At 40.3% G+C, this 25,775-nt stretch overlaps 1 protein-coding gene across 1 annotated transcript; it reads left to right on the top strand.

Moving 5' to 3' along the window:
- Positions 1–13: 13 nt before the first annotated feature.
- Positions 14–23,991, top strand: LOC118419508 (motile sperm domain-containing protein 2-like). Its single transcript, XM_035825920.1, has 16 exons — positions 14–103; positions 214–268; positions 8,553–8,714; positions 10,454–10,540; positions 15,208–15,362; positions 16,379–16,439; positions 17,616–17,654; positions 18,000–18,124; positions 18,556–18,693; positions 19,157–19,246; positions 20,062–20,165; positions 20,681–20,777; positions 21,230–21,326; positions 22,135–22,264; positions 22,779–22,884; positions 23,404–23,991. The coding sequence occupies exons 1-16, from the start codon at positions 68–70 to the stop codon at positions 23,605–23,607; spliced, it is 1,686 nt and encodes a 561-aa protein (XP_035681813.1). The 5' UTR covers positions 14–67; the 3' UTR covers positions 23,608–23,991.
- Positions 23,992–25,775: the final 1,784 nt, after the last annotated feature.

Below are 25,775 nucleotides of genomic sequence, written 5' to 3'. Positions count from 1 at the left end.
GCTGACATCTTGTGTTTCCCGCCACTGACGACCCGACTTCCGGGTGACCTTTGACCGACAACATCGCATGACCAACATGGCGGAAGTAGCAGACGGCAAAGAGGTTCACCTCCAATTTTTCCTCGATTTTGTCGATACTTTCATTGTGACTGACGGTAACACCGCGGTAGAAGTTCGCGAACACATGTCTGAAGGTGTCTGTTTTGTTTTCAGGACCGGAAAGTGAAGATCCGAGAGCTGAGAGACCGTTTTCTCCGAGAACAGGCCGGTGAGTTTGTGTCTCTTCCGCTCTCTTTTATTATCAACCGTTCAAACATCGCGTTTTGTAACCCCGCGTTGGACGGGCTGTTTCTAACACACAGCTGCGCGATCAATAGCTTTTATCACAGGAGCTGGCGTGAGGGGGATTTCTGTTCTGTTCGAAGGGTAACACAAGGGCATTCGTGCCAGGCCGACCTTTGACTTGTTTGACAGCGGCCGTTTGAACACCGCAGAGGGTTGAGTTGTCACGGTATGGTCAGGGTTCCCGCCCCTTTGGTTTCAACACAGCTGGGATGGGCGTGATACTAGTACGGTAAAGCACCTATCTTAATATAAAACAGATGTATTGTGCATGTCTTTTAGTAGCGCTTTCCACATCAGTCCTTTTGGGCAGGCAAACAGAAAGGGAGAGAAAGAGAAAGAGAGAATGATGGGGTAACGTTAAGAGGGGATGGATAGAGAGAGGGATATAGGGCAGAGAGGAGAGAGCAAGGACGTTAAATAAGGAATCTCATATCGTCCTTGGAGAGAGAGAGAGGGGGGGGGGTAATTGAAGGAGAGATAGGGGAATGGAGAGATGGAGACAAGGAGAAAGAAAGAAAAAGAAAGAAGGAGGGAAGAGAAGGAGAAACTGAAGGAAAAGGGGGAGTTAGAGTGTAACATTAAGGAGAGAGGGCAGAAAAGAGAGAAAATTTTATGCACATTCACTTGAAATAATGTAACGTAACGTTATAAAATGCTACGAGAAACAGGCAAGAAAGTTGAACCATGCACATTGTAAAGAGCTTAGTAAAATATTACATCTAGACTACACATACAAACATACAAAGGATACACCCCAAGCTTGGCAGGGAGCCTAGGTGTGTGCCGACATTATAAGAAAAGCAGTCATCCACAACCACTGATCTTTTGCAAAGGGCACTCTTTAGACCCTAGAGGATACCCTAACATTCATCGACAATACCGGTAACTCTACCTTTTTTCAAAGCCCATGCTGAGGATGTGTAACGTTAATGATACTTAAGATGTATCATTTGCAGTCTTTAGACCATAAAACATCGTGTCAGCTGTGCACTTTACTCCGGATAAAGTCCACTCTTTTACTTACACTTGGCAGGACGCCTAGTTGCACACAGGCATTGATGTATTACACCTTACAAGCTTTAGCTCAGGGATAAGCACTGATCTTTGCTGGAGGCGCCCTTTGAAAGCACCGAAAGATAACCCTAGCTCTTTCCAGCCAGCCGGAGTAGATGTAGTGATAGGTTGTTGATATCTTTCACGGTCTTTGTACAGGTTTGGCATGAGATGCTATATGTTCTGCCTGAGTTCAAAGGAGTCAGCTTTGATAATCTAACCTGACCATCAAGTTATTGCTGTTGAAAAAAGAACTGTTAGAATGGTTACATGAAGAACTTTATTGCAGGACAATTGCACATGATGCAATGTATGGCAACAACTATTACACAAAGTACAAAATAGAGGTATACGATAAAGCTTAGCAATCTAGTTAACATAACAGTAAGGGCTAACATAATTCTTTGATATAGTATTACAATGGAGTATGCTAATAATTAGTTTCGGTATTCTTTCTAATGTGATGTCACGGTTAACTGTTTGCAGTCATAGAATTTCAGATTACAGCTCTAAAGAGGAAAACGTTCGTTATCGGGTTTTGCACCCAAATCTATTTTGTGCGCCAAAATTTTTAGGTCAGGTGCACCAGTGCAAAAATAAATCTGGAATCCTTTGTTATCGTTAACAGATGTTGCCATTGATTTTTTTTTGTTCGGCATTAAAATTCAATAACCTTCAGATGACCTTCTGTCACCAACATATAGCTTTGGTTTGACAGATGAATGTTGATTACATTCTGATGTTTCCATGGTAACACCGTCACCATGGCAATGTGGAAACACACGTCATTGAACACCCCATGAAAGTGGAGTCCCCCAGGCCAAGTTAATCTGAATCCATTTAGCTGAAAGTGACGCCTCGCTGAGTTGACTTTGATGTATTTTACTGAAGAAAATGTCTTGCTGGCTTTTCACATCTACTGGCAGTCACAATTTCATGGGGGTTTCATGGAGGATCTCTCCAGGGGTATACATGATGTTTTTCTAACTGCCTCTCATCAGCTGTGACAGTCTTCTGGCATCAGAGCTACTGTAAATGCATTTAAGTTTGCAGTAGCAGGAAAAGGACTTTTCGCGGTGGTTTTAAGTTCGCGGTAGCACCATGCGCTGTAGCCTCTTACTGCCATGGAAAAATGGTCACAGTGGTTTTAAGTTTAAGAAACCGCAAACATAAAACAACCGCAAAAGTTTCTGCATTGTACAGTATCTACCACCCCAAATCCAAAACACAGCTTTAGCCTTTTTAGGGATATCAGAAACAGAAGTTGTGTTGCAATATGTTGGAAAGCTGCTAGGGGGCTCAGAATCTCATAATTTATTTATTTTGATAACAACAAAATAACCAATATCATAAAGATCCATTCACAACTTCTTGAGTTATGGAGTAATGCTATTCTTAAACAGACAGACAGACACACAAACTCAGCCAAAAATATAACCTGCTGAATGAATGTAATGTTTATGGGAGTATGTAGTACTAGTGGGGAGAAGGTTAAGAAATCTACTCTTGTATAAGTTGTCTATTTTTGTATTAACGTGTATCAGGTAGTATCAGCTATCATCCCTCATAGCCTATATTCTGGACCAATGTGTTGCAAAAACCCAGAGGATACCATTAGTGTATATAACTGATTGTAACAGGAGAATCTTGTGAGAAAGATAAAGGTACAGGTACGAGAGGGAAGCAGGATTGATGTTATGTGAGCTGGTACCATATGGTAGCTCCCTTTCAAGGTCTGCCAAGTTGTTTCGGTTTACAATTAGATGAAACGTCTTTGTCTGGGACTCCATTTCCTTAGGGCTGCCTTGAAAAGATGAAGACATGCAAGACAAATATCTCAGTATTTTTAGGCCATTTGAAGTACAGTTGATTGGTAATCTAATCAGCTGACGTCCTGGTAGATACCAGTTGTAGAATACCCTGGATGTAAACAAAACAAAACAGTGATGGCTCGTATATCTGCAAGAAATTTTTAAAAAGCATTCACAGATTCAGGTCGAAATCATTGTTGCTATTCTTAGATACCCCGTTGTATTTCCAGGATATCAAGTTGATTGACATTGTTTAAGTACTGCTATAAAAATTGCAATATTTTGAAAAGATTGTAAGTTGTTAAAAAACAAACAAGATATACTAGATACCACAAACAAAAACAGATGAAGATGTACTAGCGTTAAGGTACACTCTCACTGCACTTGCGTCAAGCTTGCGTCACTGCGGGGTTCGTTCACTGCATCACTGTTTTGTTATTTCCTCTGATTTTTTATTATTTAGATATTGCTTAGTATGTAAAAGTATGACTTTATATAGAAGACAAAAAAAAAGAAACTTGGTGCTTTATCTCTGAACTTCGTTGAGTATCTCTCAAACTGCAGTGACGCAAGCTTGTCGCAAGTGCAGTGAGAGTGCACCATTACCTACACTGTCCTTGGTGCTGAAGTATGGATTACCGGGATATAGTAACAAGCCCACTTTGATCCTACTGGGGACAGAGAAATGCCCAGGGGCACTGCTGACATCTACTGCTCTGTTACATGTCTCTGTTTTTATTGATTTGGCACAGGTGATGCGTTTGCCTTATCTATGGCACAGACAACAGAAAGACCTTGAATCATATACAACGATTCAGGGAATATGTTGGATATGCTGGAAACAATTTTCAGAACAGTTATATGCTGTAAATGCATTTAAGTTTTGGTATTTACTTTTGCGGTAGCGGGAAAATTGAGTGTTCGCAGTGGTTTTAAGTTTGCGGTAGCGCCATAGACTGTAGTCATATACTGTAATGGAATAATGTTCGCAGCGATTTTAAGTTTGCGGTGCAATGGCCACTGCAAAAATCATGAACAAAAAACTATCCCAAACATTTCTCCATCTACAGTAGTTGAACTTGCCCAAGAAGACTGTTTAGTGGTTAAATCTGGTCTATGTGGACAGATGGTCACTATAGACTGGATTGTTAATGCTTTTGTCATTGGGTAAAAATGATCCAAGGACCAGAAAAAGTGGTAACAATAGTCCGGTGGTCCTTCTGTACAGGTTCATATCAGAAATACAAAATGCTGTTTCTATTTAGTTTTGTAGTCAATCAGAAAACAATTGATTTCTGTATATGTAGGTTGGCTACACCATTGTCTGAGTTACTCTCAAGCTTTGATTATTTTTGCTCGCAGAATTGAACCAAATAGACGCAGCCAACACAGTCTTGCTCTTATGCTATTCTGTCTGTGGCTGTTGATGGATTCTGTTCCTCCTATTGATTACTGTTATCTTGTCATTAGCACGTAATCCGAGCCTAAATCATTAATGGCTGCCACGGCTGAATCCATCTGCCAGTGTTAACGAAGGGTGAGATCAGATGTGCGTGTGCTACATGTGGTAACTTCAATGAACTGAGTAAGGCCGTAGCATATCATTTTCTTGTTTATCAGACCTCTAATCATAAAAATGCTGAAGATCATGGAAATACAGCCATGAAAGAAATGATTGTAATGGAATGGATATGTTTTGATTACAAAATTTCACTTAGCACAAATGGATTATATCATTAGACTATTTATCATTTAGAGAAGTCATGATTTGCATAATGCTGTTTGGTGCAAATCCATAGTGTTAAGGTTAGACATCCAGGTAATAAGATGACACTGACAGGAGATAGTGGATGCTACCTGAAAAATCAGACCATTTCCAAAATCATATCCAGTTGTAGGAGTAAGTGCTATTTGGGAAATCATAGCCTCAACCTCCTCCTCCCTTCCTAATCCCATAACTAATAGAGAATTTGGAGCCAAATGTCTACTTCAATGTGCTTAATGTTAATACATTTAAGCCTATCCACAGACCAAAATTGGGGAAGCGCTACCGATTCTTTCTTGTAAAAATATATCTTGTTATAGAAGCAGCAAGGGAACTTGCTGCAAGGGAACTAGTAATCTAATATTGACTTCCTGCTAGACACCAGTTGCAGAATATCCCAAATGTAAACAAAAGCATTGTATATCTTCTAAGAAATTTAGAAAAATTATTCACAGATTCATGTTTAGCATGTTTTTTTTGTTGAAAAGTAAATACCTATGCTGTCCTTGGTGCTGAAAGTATAGATTACTAGTATATCATCATCATCATCAGTCACTGGGTTCTGCATCTATAGTCTGGAAAGTCCTATAGTTGCATTCAGTCTTTCTTCATCCTTTTGCATTATTCCTTGCATCCTGCAAGCTTCCTTAGCTCCTGGAGTTTCTTTGCTGTTGTGGGAAAAGCTCGACCTCTGTGCTTTAGGTATATAGTTGTTGTTTATTGTTGTTTATTAAGAAACCTTTTAGCTCTTGTTTCAAGGCACTACAACATGAACAATAACAAAAGACCAAAATGCAAAGTCTACTCTTGAATGTGAGAAAGCAACACGCAGCAAGCAATGCGTAGGCAATAGAGGCTTCATGCTAGGCAATAGTAATGTCTGGGGATGTCCTTTATTCGGTACTTATGATGTTAACCATGTGTTACTCTCATTAACCAGGGAATGTCCATCTCAAATAACGAGTGTTTGTGCTTATCAGTCAGGGATGGGCTTCAAAGTTATTTCATCTATATGTTAACAAGCTGACAACGTCTTACTAAGGCCACAGGAAGTAAATTTTATGGATGACATCCGCACGCTCATTAATTTTTGCCTGATTTCAGAAGAAAAAAAACGTGTGAATAGGCTGTGTTGTAAGCTAATAATTGTATGAAGAAGTGACACTAGAGTGGTAGCCTTGACTCCTGGATATCTGTAAGATTGGCACCAATATGGAAGCCATGAGAGTAGTTGCCAAATTGATAAGTGATGCCAGTCTACCACACTAGGATCACATTTACTCCACTAGTTCACTTTTTGAATACAAGAATAAGTGACTTGTTAGCTGTGATGCCATATTTTGTCACATCAACTCTTGTTACAATGCTTATTGGGTCTATTTACTTGCTGTGGCCTAACCATTAAAAATGTAGGTGGTGCATTGGTGGCTTTTTCACAGGATGAAATATGATACCTACAGGCCCTGTGTCATGACTGGAATTACAGGTAGCATGAAAAGTGGTTTTGATGCCAGGAGCTACTATAAAGTCCTGACAAGTCATTATATGGCCATAACCCTACGGCTTAGTGTTGATGAATTATTTAGCGGAGTTATCACCCTGCAAAATTTGATTGTTATGGATAGTGTTTCACTTTGCTATTTTCTAATACAATTCCATCAGCACGGATGATAAATCATGGTCACAGATGGGATAATCATTTACGAATGCAATCCCTCTAGTATCCTTCTTTTTGGGTTGATTGTTGTTGTGATCGATTGGGAGTATTTTTGTGTTAGAAACATTTAGAAATGTGTTCTAACAGGCATATGTATAAATAAGAATTGAAAAAAGGCATTCATTCAATTTAAAGGAATAATCCTTTTCCAATGCAATCCCTCTAGTATATCTTCTATCGGGTTGATTGCTGTTTGTTTAATTAGGAGTGTTTTTGTGTTAAACGCATTTAAAAATGTGTTCTTTCAGGCATATGTGTAAGAATTGAAAAAAAAGGCATTAATTGATTCAAGTGGAGTGTGCTTTACTTTGAAAAAAATGAATACCTATGCTGTCCTTAGTGCTGAAAGTATGGATATTATAACTTTTCATCCCAAATCAAACTCCTACTGCCTGAAATGCCCAAATGCAGGTATTGCTGTCTCTTTGTCAATGGATTTTGTTTGAAATGTGAATGTATATATATAAACTAGAAAGGCTGACATTTGCTTGAGAGCAAATACAGCATATTTGACCCATACCCATGGGTGTGGGAACATAGGGGTGCCAGAACATATGGCTGTCCAAGATAAGGGTGTAACCGGACTGCCTATATGATGAAAGTTGAAGATGACTCTGCACTGCTTTGTGAAACTTTCTGTCTGCTTTAGGTATTACATCTGTCTGCCATTATATATTGATCTGTCGTCTTCCTATAAATCAGCAGACAAGAAACAATTCCCTCATCCTCCCTGGTTCCCTGATGACGGATGTCCCTGACACGATGTTAGCTTATGTTATTACCATACACATTGCAGACATCGACACGCTGTCATGTTCGATGAGTAATACGTTCCAAAACAGGGCTCGAAATACCACCTGTATATGCAGGTTAGTACAGGTAAAATTGGAGCTGTGCAGGTATTTCTGGTGTCTACCTGCACCTAACCTGCACTGGTCCCTGTACTGGGTTTACATAAATGTCCTATGATGAAGGTGTATGTGAATTGTTATTAGCTGCATTGACTGTTATCAACTAACCTACTACCTATCAAGTATCAAAAAAAGATAGCAATGTTTCCTCAACAATTTGTATCTGTATTTATATAGCTGGTATAACTGCCCTTCGGTATAACACACCAGCTGAACATAATTTTAGAATGATCCATTCTTCCTAAATTCAGAGTGGTACAGGTGATTTTCTTCACCTGTGCAGGTATGCAGAAAATAGCATTTTGAGCCCTGCAAAACAATGTCCACTGGGGAGAGGTACAGATGCAGTGGTGCTGTTGCCATTTCCCTTGTTTGAAATTAAAATCAATAATTTCTATACTTTCAGTACCACGGACAGAATAGGTAGTCTAATGTATATTGTGCCTTGCCCCCTAAAAAAACACAGCCATTTACATATTGTATTGCTAATAGGATAAATGTACATGACATCTATGGGCGCAAAACTTGCCCTTTCCAACAAAAATGGGGATACAAGTGATAAGGGGAGGGAGAGCACCACTATCTTTAATGTTTATCAGATAAAACAACAATATTCTTTTTTAAAAACTCTGCTTTGGTGCATTTGGTTACAGTCCAATTTTCCGACAGTCCTGTGATTTGGCAACCCTATACGTTCCAACAACCTATTGTGCCTATTGTCCTGACGCACCCCTATTTTTCAACACAACCTAATCCCAACCCTAACCCTAAGCAGAACATAGGGCTGTCCCTAGTGAATATATTATTCCTTCATGAAAGTTATTTTTGGGGGATGATATTTTTTCCATTTTTTCATTAGATTTGTAACATTCCCCCAAGGATATCATTCATAAAACCATGGTTATCACCCAATGGCAAGTCCAAAATGTGTTTCTAATGTGTTTTCACAGATGCAATTTCACAGAACGACCTCTTTGACCCTCGGGACATTGTCAAGGTCAGGAAGGATGATGAGTACCTGGAGAACTACCTCCTGGCCCGCCCAACGCCTGAAGCAGCCTACGACATGCTGGTCAGCGCACTCAAGTGGAGGAAGGAGTTTGGAGTTTATGGTTTGTTTGTTTGTTTGTTTGGATCTTATGGTGACTTGTGTTTTGGTCTTTCTCTAAAGCCACACAGCAGAAAAATTGATCAGCCAATGAGTCTGCGAGCTCAAAATGTCACTTTCGGCTGTGATATATTATTTAGGCTTCGGTTATCTTATGCAAGAATCTAGAAACAAAGATTTTATAATGCCTGTACAAATATTTTTTTCCTTTTTATCTTTGGTAAAGAATAACATGGATTCAGTGACAGAATAAGTAAAAAAAAAGAAGTTTAATAGTTTGATTTGCCCGGTTTCCTCTTCATCGTTACTCAATTTTTTCAACTTGAAAGTTCATCTGTGTTTGTAGAAGTCAGTAGTGGACTAGGTACACTGTAATATTCAACACCAAAATTGGACTTACACAAATTTTTGACTAAACACCACCAGTTTTTGTCAAGGATTGAACAATCCACTGCGCGGTGGGCGCCATAGACCTCCTGCAACCTATGGTCCACTGCTTACTGAGTCATGTGTTCTATCTGCATAATGTGACATCACAACAGCAGTGGATTGTTCATTCCTTGACAAAGACTGTTGGTGTCCAGTCGAAAATTTGGGTGAGTCCAATTTTTGTGCTGGATATTACAGTATAATTAGTCCAATAATGTCTTCTTTTTTGTTTGGAGTTTATGGTGACTTATGTTTTGTTTCTCTCTAAAGCACCTGTCATGTGGCAGGGAAATCAATCAGCTAAGAAGTTTGTGAGCTCTAAATGTCATTTTTTCTTGTAGTGATGCCCTGTGTTCTCTTGATCCTTGAGCACTATTTTCAGAGATTGGCTGACACTTGCTGGTCCCAGAGCACCTTCCAAAAATACACTTGAGTCTCTGGCGATTCTTGAATTTGATAACTGTCTGGTGATCAACAATTATGGTCAAAGCTTGTCCCTGTGCAACAGCTGGGGCTTGTGTTTTGTTTTTCTCTCAAAGCCCCCATCACACAGCAGCAAATTCAATCTTACTGACGAGTCTGCGAGCTTTAAAGGACATTTACAGTAATAATTGACTGGTGTTTTCCCGATCATTGCTCAATCTTTAGAGGCCAGCCATTATTTGCCCATTCCCAAGCCCTGGCCAATGTGATGGAGTCAATTTTCAAGTGAAAATATGATTTAGTTTCTGGCAATCCTTAGATTTGATAACGTTCTGTTGATCGACAGTTACAGTCAAAGCTTTTTGACTTTGTAACAGCTGTGGCTGTACAAGCATCTGGGCATGGTCTATATAAGTATGAAGCTGCACAGGTTGTTAACTTTCCAATAATAGTTCCTTGATGTGATTTCAACACACATCAAACTGAAATATTACTATTGTTCCAGCCAGACTTTGAGTGTTTATTGATTGATTGCTAAAAGTCAATAACTAATCATTAGGAACACCTTTCTAATACATGTGCAAGGATAGTGTGACAACATCATATAAATATGAATAATGCTAGTTCACCTTTATCTGTGACGTAACCTATAGCTACATCCATTGCTTTTAAACCAGGTGCACCGTCCGTCAACTTGATATCCCTAAATACCCTTTAAAAACAATAGATATAGATTGCTTTACCATGGTTCTCCCATCGTTCACGACGGATGATTGTTTTACAGAAACCGGTAAACTGGCATTATCTATTTTGCCCCAAACTGTGTATGAACTGTTCATCATAATGGTTGATGCCAACTTTGTTATTTCTGAACTGAACTTCATATTTCAGACATCAGTGAGTCCAGCCTTCCTGTGTCCATGTTTGAGAAGGGAGCCTTGTTTGCACACAACGAGGACAAGGAGGGGCACCCCATCTGTGAGTTTATTTATTTGTTTAGAACCCAGCAGCAGTATAATCTAACCATGGATAGTGAGTGAGTGAGTTCAGCATGCACTGGCGCAATGGACAAATGGTTAGAGTGTTTGCCTGGCATTCGGCAGGTCACGAGTTTCCAGTAAAGTCATATCATAGACTTTAGAAATGGTACATGCTGCTTTGTCTGCTTAGCACTCAGCATTTGGGAAATGACTAGCCGTAGTGATTGCACAATGCTGCATGGCCCATGGGCTGTTGGAACAGAGATGAGTGCCTTCCGAAAATAGTTTCATCAGGTTGGTAGAATATAGGATATATGAGAATTCTTGTACACAACCAAATTAAACTTACTTGCTGACGTTTCGATGTCTGTCAGACATCTTCCTCAGAGCTTCTGACTGGAGTTCTGCTTCTCGCCGCTATATGTAGCCGATGTAGGTGGCGCTTTTGCGGCGAGAAGAGCACTATCCCAAACGTGGCTCAGCTTGTATCCCCCCTCGTCCCGATTCATCACTGGGGTGGACTTCCTTATTCAGACTGCTTCTTTAATCCAACGGATCCGTCTGTTGTCTTCTCTGATCTATCTGTCTGACAGACATCGAAACGTCAGCAAGTAAGTTTAATTTGATTGTGTACAAGAATTCTCATATATCCAGAGATGAGTGCCTCCCTATGCACCATTTGATGCAGGAAGGACTTTAAAGCTAATGTTCAACACACACAGACGGCTGCCTGACTAGACTGTGGCTATTACAAAGGGCTAGCCCTGCTGACAGAGACAAAGATAATATCAATGCAATTGCGGTTTTGACATCGACAGAATGACAACCAAGAACATTATTCTAAATACATTAAGGCTATTACATCCAGGGATCGAAATAGTTTTTTTTTGCTACATGCAAAATTGCAAGTTGGCAAAAATTTTACGTGCAATTTGAAAAATTTACATGCAAAATGCAGCAATGTTCTAGCCAGCATCTATCATTCCGTCATTTGGCGGAATTTTGCTGCTCAGGACAGATAAGAATTTTGCCCATTCTGTCACTTTTGGCGGACAGAAATCGGCGCATGAAAATGTAGACAGAACTTGAAATTTTGGAAAGATATCCACATATTCAGCATGTAAGTTTGCAGCAAAGCCCAATTTGATTATTTCTAACACCTACTGACGACCAGTGACGATCCCCGTCAGACAAGCAAAGGCACCATGGCCTCAGTATTTTTACTATAGGCCAGGTATTTTCAACATGCAAGATTGCAAGTTCAGAATATTTTTTACATACAAATCTCAAAAATTATGTGCAAATTGCAAGTTAAGTATGTGTATTTCGACCCCTGACATCTATATGTGTGATAGTTCCTACAGCAAGAGTGCATACTCAGTAAGGGCTGCATAGACCCAGACCCAGCGTTTCCTTTTGATTGAAGGAGGCAGTGGTGGTGGCAATGCCAGTGTCAGTGGAAAGGGTTTACCAAGGTGATGTGGCTTGGTAGCAATCTGTGAGTTACCCAGACAGCTCAATGTTCCTGCAAGCCCAGTTTAGCCCTACTGTAATGCCTCCAAGCTTGCAAAGCCACGGTTTGTGTGCTTGTGTGGTAGATAGCATCGCGAGGTGACGGGTTGACTCTGAACATATGTCCAGTAACAGATGAGGTAGATATTTTTGTATTTCGTGAGGGCTTTAGAGTGCCCTGCATACAGATGTTGTAGACGGGTAGACGGAACTGGAGGAAGCTTGCAGTCGACTGCTCTGCAGCCGACCGATGATGATGATGGTGATACATATGTGCAATGCCATTTAATCATACATATGTTGTGCATATAATTATATTTCAGTCCACACCATTGGTATGGGAGTGAAATATATTGTTCTTACACCATTTGTTCTGTTTCTCCTATGCTATTTAGACTCAGAACGTGTGTCCTGTGACAGATGAGGTGGATGTTTTTGTATTTCGTGAGGGCTTTAGAGTGCCCTGCATATATATGTTGTGCATTTAATTGTATTTCAGTCCACACCACTGGTATGGGAATGAAATATATTGTTCTTACACCATTTGTTCTGCTATTTAGACTTAGAACGTGTGTCCTGTGACATATGTGGTGGATATTTTTGTATTTCGTGAGTGCCTACAGGCTTCAGAGTGACCTGCATACATATGTTGTGCATTCAATTACATTTCACTCCACGCCCCAGGTCTGGGAGTGAAACATATTGTTCTCCCTCCATTTCTTCTGCTCCTCCTGACATTTGTCATTTCTCCTAACTGGATTAGACTTAGTCATTTTCCAGCTGGAAATAGAGTGGACTAAACCCCTTGTGCACATGTCTCATTTATGCGATAGATGCCTTTAAGATTATCTTTTTTTCGCCAGAAAATGTAAATTATACATTTTTTTGTAGCTGTCATTACAAAAGTGTTTTTTGCTCAGTGCCCTGGTAGTTAAATTGGATCACTGGAGTACCTTTGATACCTACCCCCATTCATATTTTTGGCATTCACCATTTCAAAATGATTATTAAATATGTATTTCCGGCACAGGAAATGTCTGTGGGTGCCTCTAGACTTAAGAGCTTCCTGCATACACATGCTGTGCATGTTTGTGTAGTGCACATCTAATCATAGTTGCCTTCCCTATAAGGGAAAGGAAATGTACAGTCCTTTGTCATGTCAGGGATGCATGAATGCCTGAAGGCACCATTTATAGTTAGCACACATGTAGCGCATGTTCGTGGACCTTATACTTACATAGTCATGTACAGAGGTGTTTCATTTCCTTGGTTCTTGGAGATGTTGAGGTGAAAATGTAGTAAGTGGACTCCATTAAAGCCAAAGGAAAACTTCAAATGTTACTGTATCCACTCTGTAACACTGATTGCACCAAGGCACGATCCTGGTCCTCAAACTTTGTTTTCATTATGTTTTCTAGTTTTTGAAAAATCCAAGACTCAACAAATCAAATTGGTGTAGCCTAACGAATAGAAACTGGCTGTCAGCCCCTACAAGCTAAAGAGTTTCCTACATATATATTATGGTACATTATATTTGCCTTCCTTCTAGGAGAAAGGAAATGTACAGTCTTTTGTCATGTCAGGGATGGAACATGAAAGCCTGAAGGCACTATTTAGCACACATGTGGTGCATGTACATGGACCTCTTTCTGAATGGTATAGCTTCTAAGACCATACAAATCTATTTTTGGACATTTGAAGGTACAAATGTAGCAAGCAGACATCATAGAAGCCAAAGTACACTATATTACATTCCTTATATGGGAAAGGAAATACATTTGTATGCAGTCTTTTTTCATGTCAGGGATGGAACATGGATGGTTGAAGGCACCATATGCCTGAGTCGTATAGCTTCTAAGACTGTGCAGATCTATTTTTGGACATCTGAAGGTGAAAATGTAGCAAGCAGACATTATATTATAAGGAACAGAGGAAAACTCCAATATGACAGTGTATTCACTCTGTTAAACTAATTGCACAAACCTGGTTCTCAATTTTCGTTTTCATAAAGATAAGCACATTATATTATTTTTTTTCAATCTGAGAAACAACAAATCAACTTGGTATAGCCCCTAAGGAACAGAAACTGGCTGTCAGCTGCTTCAGGCTAGTATCCTACATCCTGAATATCCAATTACATGTATATTTAGTTTTTTGGCGCTTTTGTTGGGATGGAACATGAATGCCTCAGGACACCATTCAACACACATGTGATACATGTACATCTAATTATATTTACCTTCCCTATAGGGGAAATAAAATATACAGTCTTTTGTTGTATCAGGGATGAAACACAAATGCCTGAAGGCACCATTTAGCACACGTTGTAAATGTACGTGGACCTTTTACTGAATAGTGCACAGAGGTGATCCTTGCGTGAAAACACAAGACAGGCTAAGCCTGAAGGGCCTTGACATTTGCATGTAGCATTAGTGCAGCAGTTGTCAGAATTTTCATTTGTATACATGTGCAGGTGACTGTCCATCAAAATGAATGGGAAGAGCATAGACATCCCACATTTTTCAAAAAGGACAAAATATAGCTCATTTATTCGATAGAATTTGATTCTCTGAAAATCAAACACCTCCTAGGACCTGACGTTCCATAGTCCACCGTTCAATGTATTCATCGAAAAGAGCCAGCGGAATTTTCCTGGTACAATGATCCTGTTCATAGCATCTGTCTTCCATCGAATATAAGCTCTTCATTGAGTTAAACTGGTTTTCAGATAACTTTTTATTTAGCATTTACGGCTACCACACTATGTATATTACTTGAATCATTTATCAATTGTAATTGATTTAGCCTAGGATAGGGCAGGAGGGCTTAGTTTAAGCTACATACGCTTTTCCCTCTGCTTGCACCTGTTTTTATATAATGCTAGTTTACCTTTATCAGCCGGGTAATCTATATCTGTTGCTTTTACAAAAACAGGGTATCTAGTTATAGAATAGATGAACAGTGATTTCAAACTGCAATATTTTGAAACCACAGTCTTGATATCCCTACTATACCCCACTCTTTAAAAACAACGGACATAGGTTACTCGTGGATAAAGGTGAACTAGCGTTACTGCTTTTGTATTATGTTTTATGTCTTTCCTTGTACAAATAAACAAACAAACAAACCTCCGCTTGTTTTTGTCTTCCGCAGTGATATTCATCGCGAAGCTACACAAGAAGGACTCGTCCAAGTACCAGGAGCTGTGTCGCTTCCTGGTCTTCTGGCTGGAGAGGCTCAGCACAAGGCACCAGGGGAAACAGATGACCATCGTGTTCGACATGTTAGAAACGGGCCTGGGCAACATGGTAGGTTATTCCTTTTTGGTGTATCTTATTACCTGGATGTCTAACCTACATCGACGTATGGTAGGTTATTGTTCTTGTTATGTTATTGTTATTTGCTGGATAGACTACTCTCTCTTTGCAGCCAGGGGCTGAATTGCAAGGAGCTTGCACAGCTAAATAGCAAGGATCTGTAATGGCAGCCTGTACAACACAGCAGCTAGTGACATCAATAAGACAGTAATTACTCCAGTTGCTGCCATTAAATAGTAAGGATTTGAACCACTCACACCGAGAAGAACCCTACTATTTTTTATAAGTGTGGCGGGATCTTTAACTTGCTCAAAGTGTGGGTCTCCTCAAACACGTGACCTCCTTTTAATGTCCTTTCTGAAGGATGGCCGTAATTGAAGATAGGTTCTAATTTTCACCTAAGTGGAGTTAGTGAACCACAATGCAGCACCAGTTTATCCCACCATGGTTTTTAATGTTTTAATAATGTGCTCTTTGAGGCATATCTATAAGAAATGATCAATGGTACCATAAAATAGGAAAACCTAGACTCTGTCCTTGGTGCTGAAAGTATGGATATTATAAATAACAATACAGTAGAAGCCAGTTAATTGCACAACGGATTAACGCACACTTCTGTTAACTGCACGGACTCTCCAAATCCAAAACCAGTGTGGTCCAGCTAGATAACTTCGTATTATTGCACCAGTCAGATAATTGCACGAAATTCACTGGCAAATAGACCGTGCAATTAAGCGGCTTCTACTGTAGTCTCATTTCATTTCATTTTATTTATTTGGGATGCAACTATGCATGACAAGTTGCAGCCAGGCAGAAACAAGGCTGGTAGCGGCTCCCACTGTCTCATTTTGTATCTGTGAACTGTATCTTTTCAACATGTCTTGTTGTGCCCGGTGTGGCAAAAATGTGCAATAAAATCTTCATTCATTCATTCATTAATTATAAATTTTCATTCCAGACTTCTACTGTATGAAATTTCAAAGTGCTGCTCTTCTTCTCTTTTCCAGGATATGGACTTCATTAGATTCTTAATCAACTGTTTCAAGAACTACTTCCCCAACATGCTTGGTGAGTTGTATTTTTGTTTGTCTGTTTGTTTCTTTGTTTTGCATTATCAGTACAGTGCGTCCAAGAGTAACCCAGATAAGTAAGACCAGACTGTAAGGTTTGATCCACTCACACCAGGAAGGATCCCTTCTCTTTTTGATAAATGTGATGGGCTCTTCAACCATCTCAAGCTGTTGCTCTCCTCAAACACGGGACCTCCATTTAACATGAGGGACAGCTCTATATAATGTATGGGTGAAAGTGAGGAACCGGTGCAATGGCCGAGTGGGTAGAGTGTTCGCCTTTCTTTCGGTAGGCCGTGAGGTGGATCCTCGGCTGAGTCATACCAAAGACTTTAAAAATGGTACATACTGCTTTGACTCGGCCTGGGATTGAACTCACGGCCTATTGAATGCAAGGCGAACACTCTAACCTCTCGGCCATTGCACCGGTTCCTTATTTTCACCCCTACATTATATAGAGCTGTCCCTCATGTTAATTCATGAACTTTGACTTTTTGACTTGTAAAGTGAGGCAATTTTGAAAGATACATTTCCTGTGGAAACAGCATCAGAACTTGTCAGTGGATTGACCCCAAACCCAGGGGTGTCTCCAAAAATTGTCCATCTATCCAACGACGGACATTTGCTTGTTGCGATGGTCAGAAATGACATGAGAATGATAAAAATGTATTTTTGTAGGCTTAAAACCACAGCTCCTACAATGAAATTAACATCATGGTCTCCCAAACAATGAGAGGGACAGGAAAAATCTCTGGAGACAGCTCTGCCAGACACCCTAAGCATTAGACCCTACACTGCCACAAGAGTTGTTGGGTAGCAGCTATAGTTTCCCTCCATTGATATCAGATTCAATATATCATGTGGTAGACTTTCAGTGAAAATGAACTGTGAGGGATTACTCGCCGGAAGGTGAAACCACTTTGGCCTCCTATGAAGTGCTGTAACATAGAAAAATCAATGACCACTGAGCCATGCTTAGAGTTAATGTGTGAACTTCTGCTTTAGTCCTCTTTGACTGAGACAACGGAAATTGATCTTGATCGAGTCTTAGCTCAGTGAAGGTCTAATCTTTCACTAGCCATGACAAGGATAGATTATGTTCTACTTAACAGTTCTAACTTGTCAAGGATATCTAAAAAGATCTTTGACCATCACTATGATTTCTTTCCTCCAGCCTACCTACTGGTCTATGAGATGCCATGGATTCTCAACAGTAAGTGGCTCAATTGTATATGCAGTTCCCATACTTGGGTACCTTCTTTGGGTACTCAAACTGCTTAAGGCATGTACATGTACAATGTATGCAGTACATTAATGCCTTGTGTTTTCAGCTTATAGCAAAAGATAGCAGGATATGGAACTTGAAGTCTTTCAACATCCACAAAATACACATAAATTAAAGCATAAGTCGAATGTCAAAGTACAAACCATACAGTGCTTCACGTATTCAATGTTTCATATTTGTATCTATGAGGGTATTTCTTATGAGTGTTTTGTCTTTTGCTCCATCCCCCAATGTATAAGCGTGACTTAAATAAATAAAATCACATCTCATCAGCTGCCTGGAAGATCATCAAAACGTGGCTGCCACCTGACTCGGTCAAGAAGATCAAGTTCGTGAATCGGAGCGAGGTTCAGCAGTACATCGCTCCAGACCAGCTGGCTACCCGCATGGGAGGCACGGTGAGTTCTGGTGCTCAGGACACACCAGTTTGTTGTTTTTTTTCTGGAAAAAGTTGCACGAGGCCCCCCCCCCCACACACACAAAAAAAAAGTCAGCTGAAACCCTTTTTTCACTTATAAAAATTTTATTAAACCTAGTCTACAAGCAAAGTTTGCTCCTCAAAATGCAGGAAATGGCATTTCAGATGGTCAAGATTTCAAAATGTTAGGATTGTCATGTCTCTGGCACCCCATATGCTGAAATTTGGTCAGCAATATACCCCCCCCCCCCATACCAAATCTGTTGCTGCTGCCACTGAGATTATAACTAGTAGCTGTCAAATGCGTGGTCTGCTACATCTATAAAAGGAAGTAATGCTGATTTACAATATAAATACAGAAGTAGAAATATTATTTGAGCTTGACATTGTGTTTTTCTCTCCCTTCTTCAGGACACATTCCAGTACACGTACCCACCCCTGCCTGACGACGACCTGCCCAACCCCTCCACACCCAGGGGCACCCCTCCGGAGTCCCCCAACATGGTACGGGCCAACGGGGAGGTCTCCAACAACCCCAGCCCTAGAAAGGTCAGTATACTTGGCACATCATACTTTCAACTTAAAAGTAATCCTGGCTATGATTTTTCATGCCGTAATGGTTCAGGTTTCTTGGATTTGAATCGGCTTACATGCTACCAATGCGCCAGAAGATGAGGAAATTTGGTGTCCTTGATCAAGAATTATAACATCAGCAATTCCAACCTCCAAATCTGATATTTGAATTATCGACAGTTACAATTCTTTATCAAGGACACCAAATTTTCTCAATTTCCAGCGCATTTTGGATTGTAAAGTGTTTTCTTGGACAGGTGTGACATAATGCTTTTGGCCGTTCAGCGATCCTACCCGCGGGAGGGCTGGGAATGAGGGTGATGTGAACTGCACCATGTTGTATTCTATATTTACCACCTGGTCCGGAACACCCGTATCAAATGTTGAGGCCCAGGTATGACATAATGTTAACTATGAATGATGTTTTGCCTGAGTACAGGTGACGTTCTCAGCCGACACAAAGGACAGCGTGCGGAGAAGACACAGTGACTCTGGGGCAGCGGGAGGGGACGCAAAATCTGACAAAGGGGTAAGGAGAAATTTCTCTCAAGATAACAGATACCCAAGCAACTGGATGGTTTTAGATGGTTAGATGTTTTGCAGAGCATCCTCTGTGTTTTGTCAGGGACTGAGAAAAGTATAAAGACCAACAGGAGTTCAATAAAAAAAAGCTATAAATTGAAAAGTAAATGAAATGAAGACAAAAAGATAGTGGATGCTGCTTGAAATGTCTGACTGTTTACAAAATCTGTGCAGTTGCTTGAGTAGCCTATGTTTAGGGTAATGCTAGTTCACCTTTATCCGCAGGGTAACCTATATCCGTTGCTTTTTGAAGCAGGGTATTTAGGGCTATCATGCCGACAAAATGTTACTTCAAACTGCTATATTTTGAAAATATTACAATTTGAAACAACTATCCATCGAGTTGACATCCCTAGATGTGCTGTTTTGAGAAACAATGGATATAGGTTACCCCACGGATAAAGGTGAACTAGCGTTAGCGTTCTACCTGAGAAACTTGACCAATCGAGAAGCAGCATTCCAGTTAGAAGCTCTGAGGTAGATGTCTGTTAGGCAACATTAATACTGGTTGTGAAAAAGAAAACTCCAATATCCTCCAATATCCTATGTACCGGTGCAAAGGCCGAGTGGTTAGAGTGTTCGCCTTGCATTCGGTACGTCGTGAGTTCCAAGAGAGTACAGAAATGGAGATGGGCACCACCCCTATGCATCTGTTACTGATGTACGGACAACTTTAACTTTAATATCCTAAAGTATGTTCTACTGACCTGATGAAATTGTTTTTGGAACATAATGATTTGTGTTTCTTATTCTTATCTGCAGCCACTGACGCCCCCTAACAGACACAGGCAGGTACAGCAGCTGCTGTCCTCAAACAAGCGATCAGCAGAGGCAACAGCACATCAGGGACAGCTCCTCAAGATATGGTAAGGTGTCCTTTCTCTGAACCTCTTAGATACTAACGACAACAATGACATAAAAATTGAAAATTCCCTGAAATAACGTTCAATTGTGGTAATATTGTTAAATAACATACACATTTGCACAAATATTCACCCTTCTGATGTTATTGAACAACAAACCATGAAAATATCATCTCTCCAGATCTTGATTCTTCCCACTTTACTGGTCATGGCATGACAATAAACATGGCAGCATGTTTTCAACTCTGCACAAAGGCTTGTAAAGAATGTTCGTTTGAAAGCCAAATGATTCAAGCAAATATTGTAATGTATGAGCTGGAAGTATGGTTTTTGATGACTTACATGTAATGTTCAATAACGTCAGAGGGGTGTGTATTTGGTGGAAATGTTTCAGTTTAGTTCAGTGGCAATACCCAAAAGGAATATTTTGAACAATTACAGTTCATACATTTTGTTGGTCAACATACTGATAGTTCAACAAATATTTTAATAAGATGACCATGCTGTCCCCCCTTCAGTCCAGGGGATGTGCTGGAGTTTGTGAATGCGGAGGGTGCTGAGGTGCAGCAGGTTCTGACTCTCACTAACACAACGGCCGGAACTGTGGCTTTCAAGGTAAGGCATACAGATAATAAGTCACTGACAAAAGATAATCAGGACCTGAAATGTCCACAGATTAAACAATATTAGATTAAACGTTATCTGCTATCATCTGCTAAATGTCTGACTGTTACTGTTATCTAGTTGCTTCAGTAGCTTTTGTCCTGTGTAGATAAGGAATCAAAGGGATTTCTAATCAAGTACTTTGAAAACAGTTTCCAGCTCAGAAGTACAGACCCGAGAGTTCTTTCTGATGATGCCAATTTGAGGCTGCAGGTTTAAAGGCATTCCTGTAACCCTAACCCTATATAAAATGCCATCTTACCCTAACTGCCCATAAAAGAATAGTAACTGTTACAGTCAATTTGACAAATGGAATTCTAGAAATAAAGTAAGACAATTTTTGAATTTGTCCATCCACATTAGCTTGAGATTGAACAAAGATTTCCATCTGTGTCTAATGTTAGGTGAAGACAACATCGCCTGAGAAGTACCGAGTGCGCCCCAGCTCGGGGCCGATCGCACCAGGAGTGTCTGTGGACGTCAATGTCTTTCTACAGCCTGGTTAGTCACAATTTCTGACGATGGGATGGTATCCCATTGCATTATATCTGGCAGTGTATACAAGGATGTTCTGTATTTACTGTATAGTATTTGTACGAATTGTATGGTCCTTTTTGTTGAAACCAAGCTGGCTCCAAGCCACCTATGTAATGTGCCAGCACGTTAAATCAAGAATAAAATCCTGATTGACCAGGGATACTACTCTAATAACTAAGAAAAAAATCTGATTTCTATTCTAAACACCATTTTAGGTCACCAAGCCTCCTCGACTTGTGGCCTTTCATTTGTACTTTTATATCAATTATAAAGAATCTGATTTCTTCTATTCTGATACCACTCAAGGTCACAGGCCTCCACGCCTCGTGACAAGTTCCTTTAATTTGTGCGTGAGAGTATCATGTTATAAGCTGAACCAAAATAAAATCTGTTATCATAAACAAATGTAAATTCATCTGCGATGGTAGTCAACATCACGTCACAATTTTAAGTTTTACATCCATACACAAAATAAATCACTTACCAACAAGCTTTCGATCAGTCCTCTGGTCCTTATCAAGTTGAAATGACCCAAGGTGAAGATACTGGATTCTGAACAGGATTATTTTCTTGGGAACAAAAGAGGCCACTTACAGCAGAGCCCAATACCAGTCTGGATGTGTGACAAAGGCTTTGGGTCATTTCAAGTTGATAAGAATCAGAAGACTGATCAAAAGCGCTTATTGGTAAGCGCTTTATTTTGTGTACAGATTTAAGGTTTAAAACTGTGACATAAAATAAAATCTGATTTATATTCTGAACACCACTTTAGGTCATCAGGCCTCCACACCTCGAGACAAGTTCCTGGTTCTGTCCATGGAGGTTCAGCAGGAGGTGAAGAACACGGCAGAGCTGGCCGCGCTCTGGAAGTCTGCAGCCAAGGGCTCCGTCATGGAGCACAGGTTAGGGACAAGTTGCATAACACAAGTCAAGGGTCTGCAATGAAAAACATGTAGAATTTATTTATTTTCATGTATCATCTTTTTGATAAATGTTTATGAATACGTAACAGAAAAATATAGTGAGATATAACAGTGCAAGGGAGGCCTGAAGCATGTATGTATGATATATGGTAATAGGGGCTACTTGTATAAGAAATGTTAAGTCAATGAAGGTCAGGAAATGAGGTATGCCAAAAAGCAGTTACTCAAGCAACTGAATCGATATGATTTTGGAAATGGTCAGACGTTTCAAGTAGTATCCTTTCTTCAACCCACTCTGCATCACCTGAAGCATCTGCCCATTTCCAAAATCATATCCTATTATATCACTAACTGATGTTTAGCATCTGATTTATAAAGAGGAGAGGAGGCACCTACAGGGAAATATCTGCCTGTTGATTCAGCATGACAACAGTTCTGCTGATTAAACAGCTACAGGACTATATATGTTCCTTGCTCCCCTCCCGATCCCCAGACTTAGATGCGCCCACCTGACCCCCGACGCGGCCGAGCTTCAGGAGGCCACGCCGCAGGGAGACATGGCACGGCTGCAGAAACAGGTCCGAGAACTCACCCAGACGGTAAGATCCCTTTCAGTTTACTTCTATTTGTCTTGTTTGTTTGTTTTACACTATTCTTCCAGTACATCCCAGCAGTTGGAGGAGAACCTCTCAATCTTGTGCCCCTAGCCTAACCTCTAGTGATGGCTAGAGTTGGTCTAGAGCTGTGAAATGTATCTAAGCATATTCTGGTATCTCCAGGTTGGTACCATTTGTAGTACGTCCCAGTGGTTAGAAGAGACCCTCCCCCAGACCCTGAGCCCCTAACCTAGCCTCTAATAATGCACAGAGCTAGTCTTACTTTACCTTACCTTAGGTCCTCCCATACCGTAGGAAGGTATAAAATGTGTCTAAACATATTCTGGTATCTTCAGGTTGGTACCATCTCCAGTATGTCCCAGCGGTTACAAGAAAACGTCTTCCAGACTCTGCGCATACAGAAGCCTCTAGCCTAGCCTCTCAGCCATTTGATGCCACAGATGATGTCTACAGCTAGTCTGGAGGTATCAAATGTGTCTAACTATATTCTGTTATCTTCAGGTTGGTGCCATTTCCAGTACGTCCCAGCGGTTGGAAGAGAACATCTCCCAGACTCTGCGCCTACAGAAGTTGCTGGTGGTGCTGCTGTTGTCCCTGTCCTTGGTGCTGCTTTACCTGCTGTGGTCGGGCGGGGACGGCCAGACGTGCAGCGTCGCCAGCGTTACGCAGCCGGCGGCGGGACACGCAGCGCAACACAGTTTGTGAACAACTCTAGTTAAGATCCATAAATAACTTCATCAGGTTGGCAATTATTCATATAGTAATAAGGTTCTTTAGGCACAACCAAAGAGTACTTACTTCCAACATTTCGATGTCTATAAGACACCATCATCCAGGTCATGTCATTCTACCCCGATGATGGTGTCTGATTGACATCGAAACGTAGGAAGTTAGTACTCTTTGGTTGTGTCTAAAGAACCTTACTATATGAACACCAGTTAAGCTTTGCTTATCAGGAGGATAAAGAGACTATCTTTTCCCCCAACCCTTGCTTTTTTTTCCATCAAGGTTTTGGTGACCGTCTGTCATCTTCCTGCGGATAATTCTGACTGGTTCGAATTGTACTGCAGCACTAAGTGTCACTGCTTACAAATGCGGTCACAAGCGTAGAATATATACATATATAATGTAACAGTCATTGTTTATGCAGTACATTGTGAACCAGCCAGAATTGGCCAGAGGACGGTAACAGATGGTTTCCAAGACTGAGAGGTGGAAATAAAGAGAGGTGGAAATAAAGCAAGGGTTGTGAAAGAAAAGTCTCTTTATTCAGTGACTTCCCAACCTGATAAAGATGAAGCTTTTCACAGATGCTTATCAGGTGTCTGCACAGTGATCTTTGTAAGTGCTTAAAACAATCTGGCCTCTGAAATCTGCCTCTGAATCGGTCAGTTGTTCTAACTGCATCTGACACTACACACCAGTGTTACAGGCATGTGGTGGCAACAGACACTGACTCATTGCAGAACACCTAACTAGTTGTACAGTCAAACCTGTACAAGTTTAACATGTACAAGTGTCCTCCTCTACATAAGGACCACCTGTCCAATGTGACTAATTTATGGTGGCACCATAGACAATTTTCCCACTGACAAAAACTTGAAGAATCCTGTCTGTAGTGACCACCTGTTCACATAGACAGATTAGACTGTGTCTAACTCTAAATTCTGTTAAAAGTTACCTAATGAAGAAACATTAACTTCATCTGATTGCAGTGGTGATGAGATCATTCCTGTGCCGTGTGAAAAGACAAGACAGAAAGTTAGATTGTTGGAGCACTTGTATAACTATTGTGAGCTATGTGGATACCTGATGAGGTTAGTGCCCCTAGCATGTGTGGTACAAGTCTGCCAAATCGGCACAGTTCTTTTACTTCTTTTATTGATGTACTATATTGTGAAACGTGTGCCACTTTGTACCTGTTACGTCAATGAAGGTTACCTGTCACTTCAGTCCATGATTGTCTCTAGCTTTAAGATTTTATTCAACCCACGACAATTCCCTTTGTATATCTTGACCAAAGTCTGCACTATGCTGTCGATCAGAGCTGTCTCCAGCTTTAAAAATTTTTCTATTCCACTCATTGTTAAAGAGCCAATATGCTGTCAATTTGGTTGTTAAATCTGTCATTTCAAGCATACAAAAATGCATTTTCATCAGTTTCAAGTTGTAAAGTTCAGAGCTTTTGGACAGATGGAAATTTTTGTCCATCTCAACAAGCAAATTTCCGTGCTGGGACAGAAGGACAGGTCCTGGGGACAGCCCTACTTAAGCCTCACATTGTTCTAAATGTAGGACCAAATGTAGAATATTCAGTAATACCATACAGGGAGACAGGGAACCAGTTATGATCTTGGATAGTCTGATGCTAGGAATTTGCTCAAAAGTCATTCCAAAAACAGTCACAAGACAGGAGCCCACTAAAGAATGTTAAACACCAACGATGTCAAAGAAAGAAAGAGTACAAATGTGTTTAGAAGATTTCATTGATATAAAAGTTGAACCTGTACATCTGTGAAAGGTACATGTAGGAAGAAGAGAGAATCTCTTTCAATTTACATGTAAAATGTAACTGTGCATTCTGCAACTAGGAATTTTAACTGGTTTATGGTTACGGTTCTTCCCAGGGAACAAAAAATCTCAGTCTAGGTTGAAATAGATTTTCCAAATTCTTAGAGACTTTCCAACATTTTTGAAGTGACCAATGTTACTATATGTACCATTAGCTAGCTATTCACAATTGAAAATGGACCTAGTCATAGGCTAGTTATTATAATTAGGTCTTTAGAGTTTACAAGATGTTAGCAGGAGAGTTAACAAATATCAACTGTTGCATCCACCAAAGAGATGAAACTTTGAGGGCTTGCTGAGAT

This window comes from Branchiostoma floridae, chromosome 7 (assembly GCF_000003815.2).
Source record: "Branchiostoma floridae strain S238N-H82 chromosome 7, Bfl_VNyyK, whole genome shotgun sequence".
Lineage (NCBI taxonomy): Eukaryota > Metazoa > Chordata > Leptocardii > Amphioxiformes > Branchiostomatidae > Branchiostoma > Branchiostoma floridae.
The sequence above is the reverse complement of the archived record's forward strand: the minus strand, read 5'-3'. Positions and strand labels throughout refer to the sequence as shown.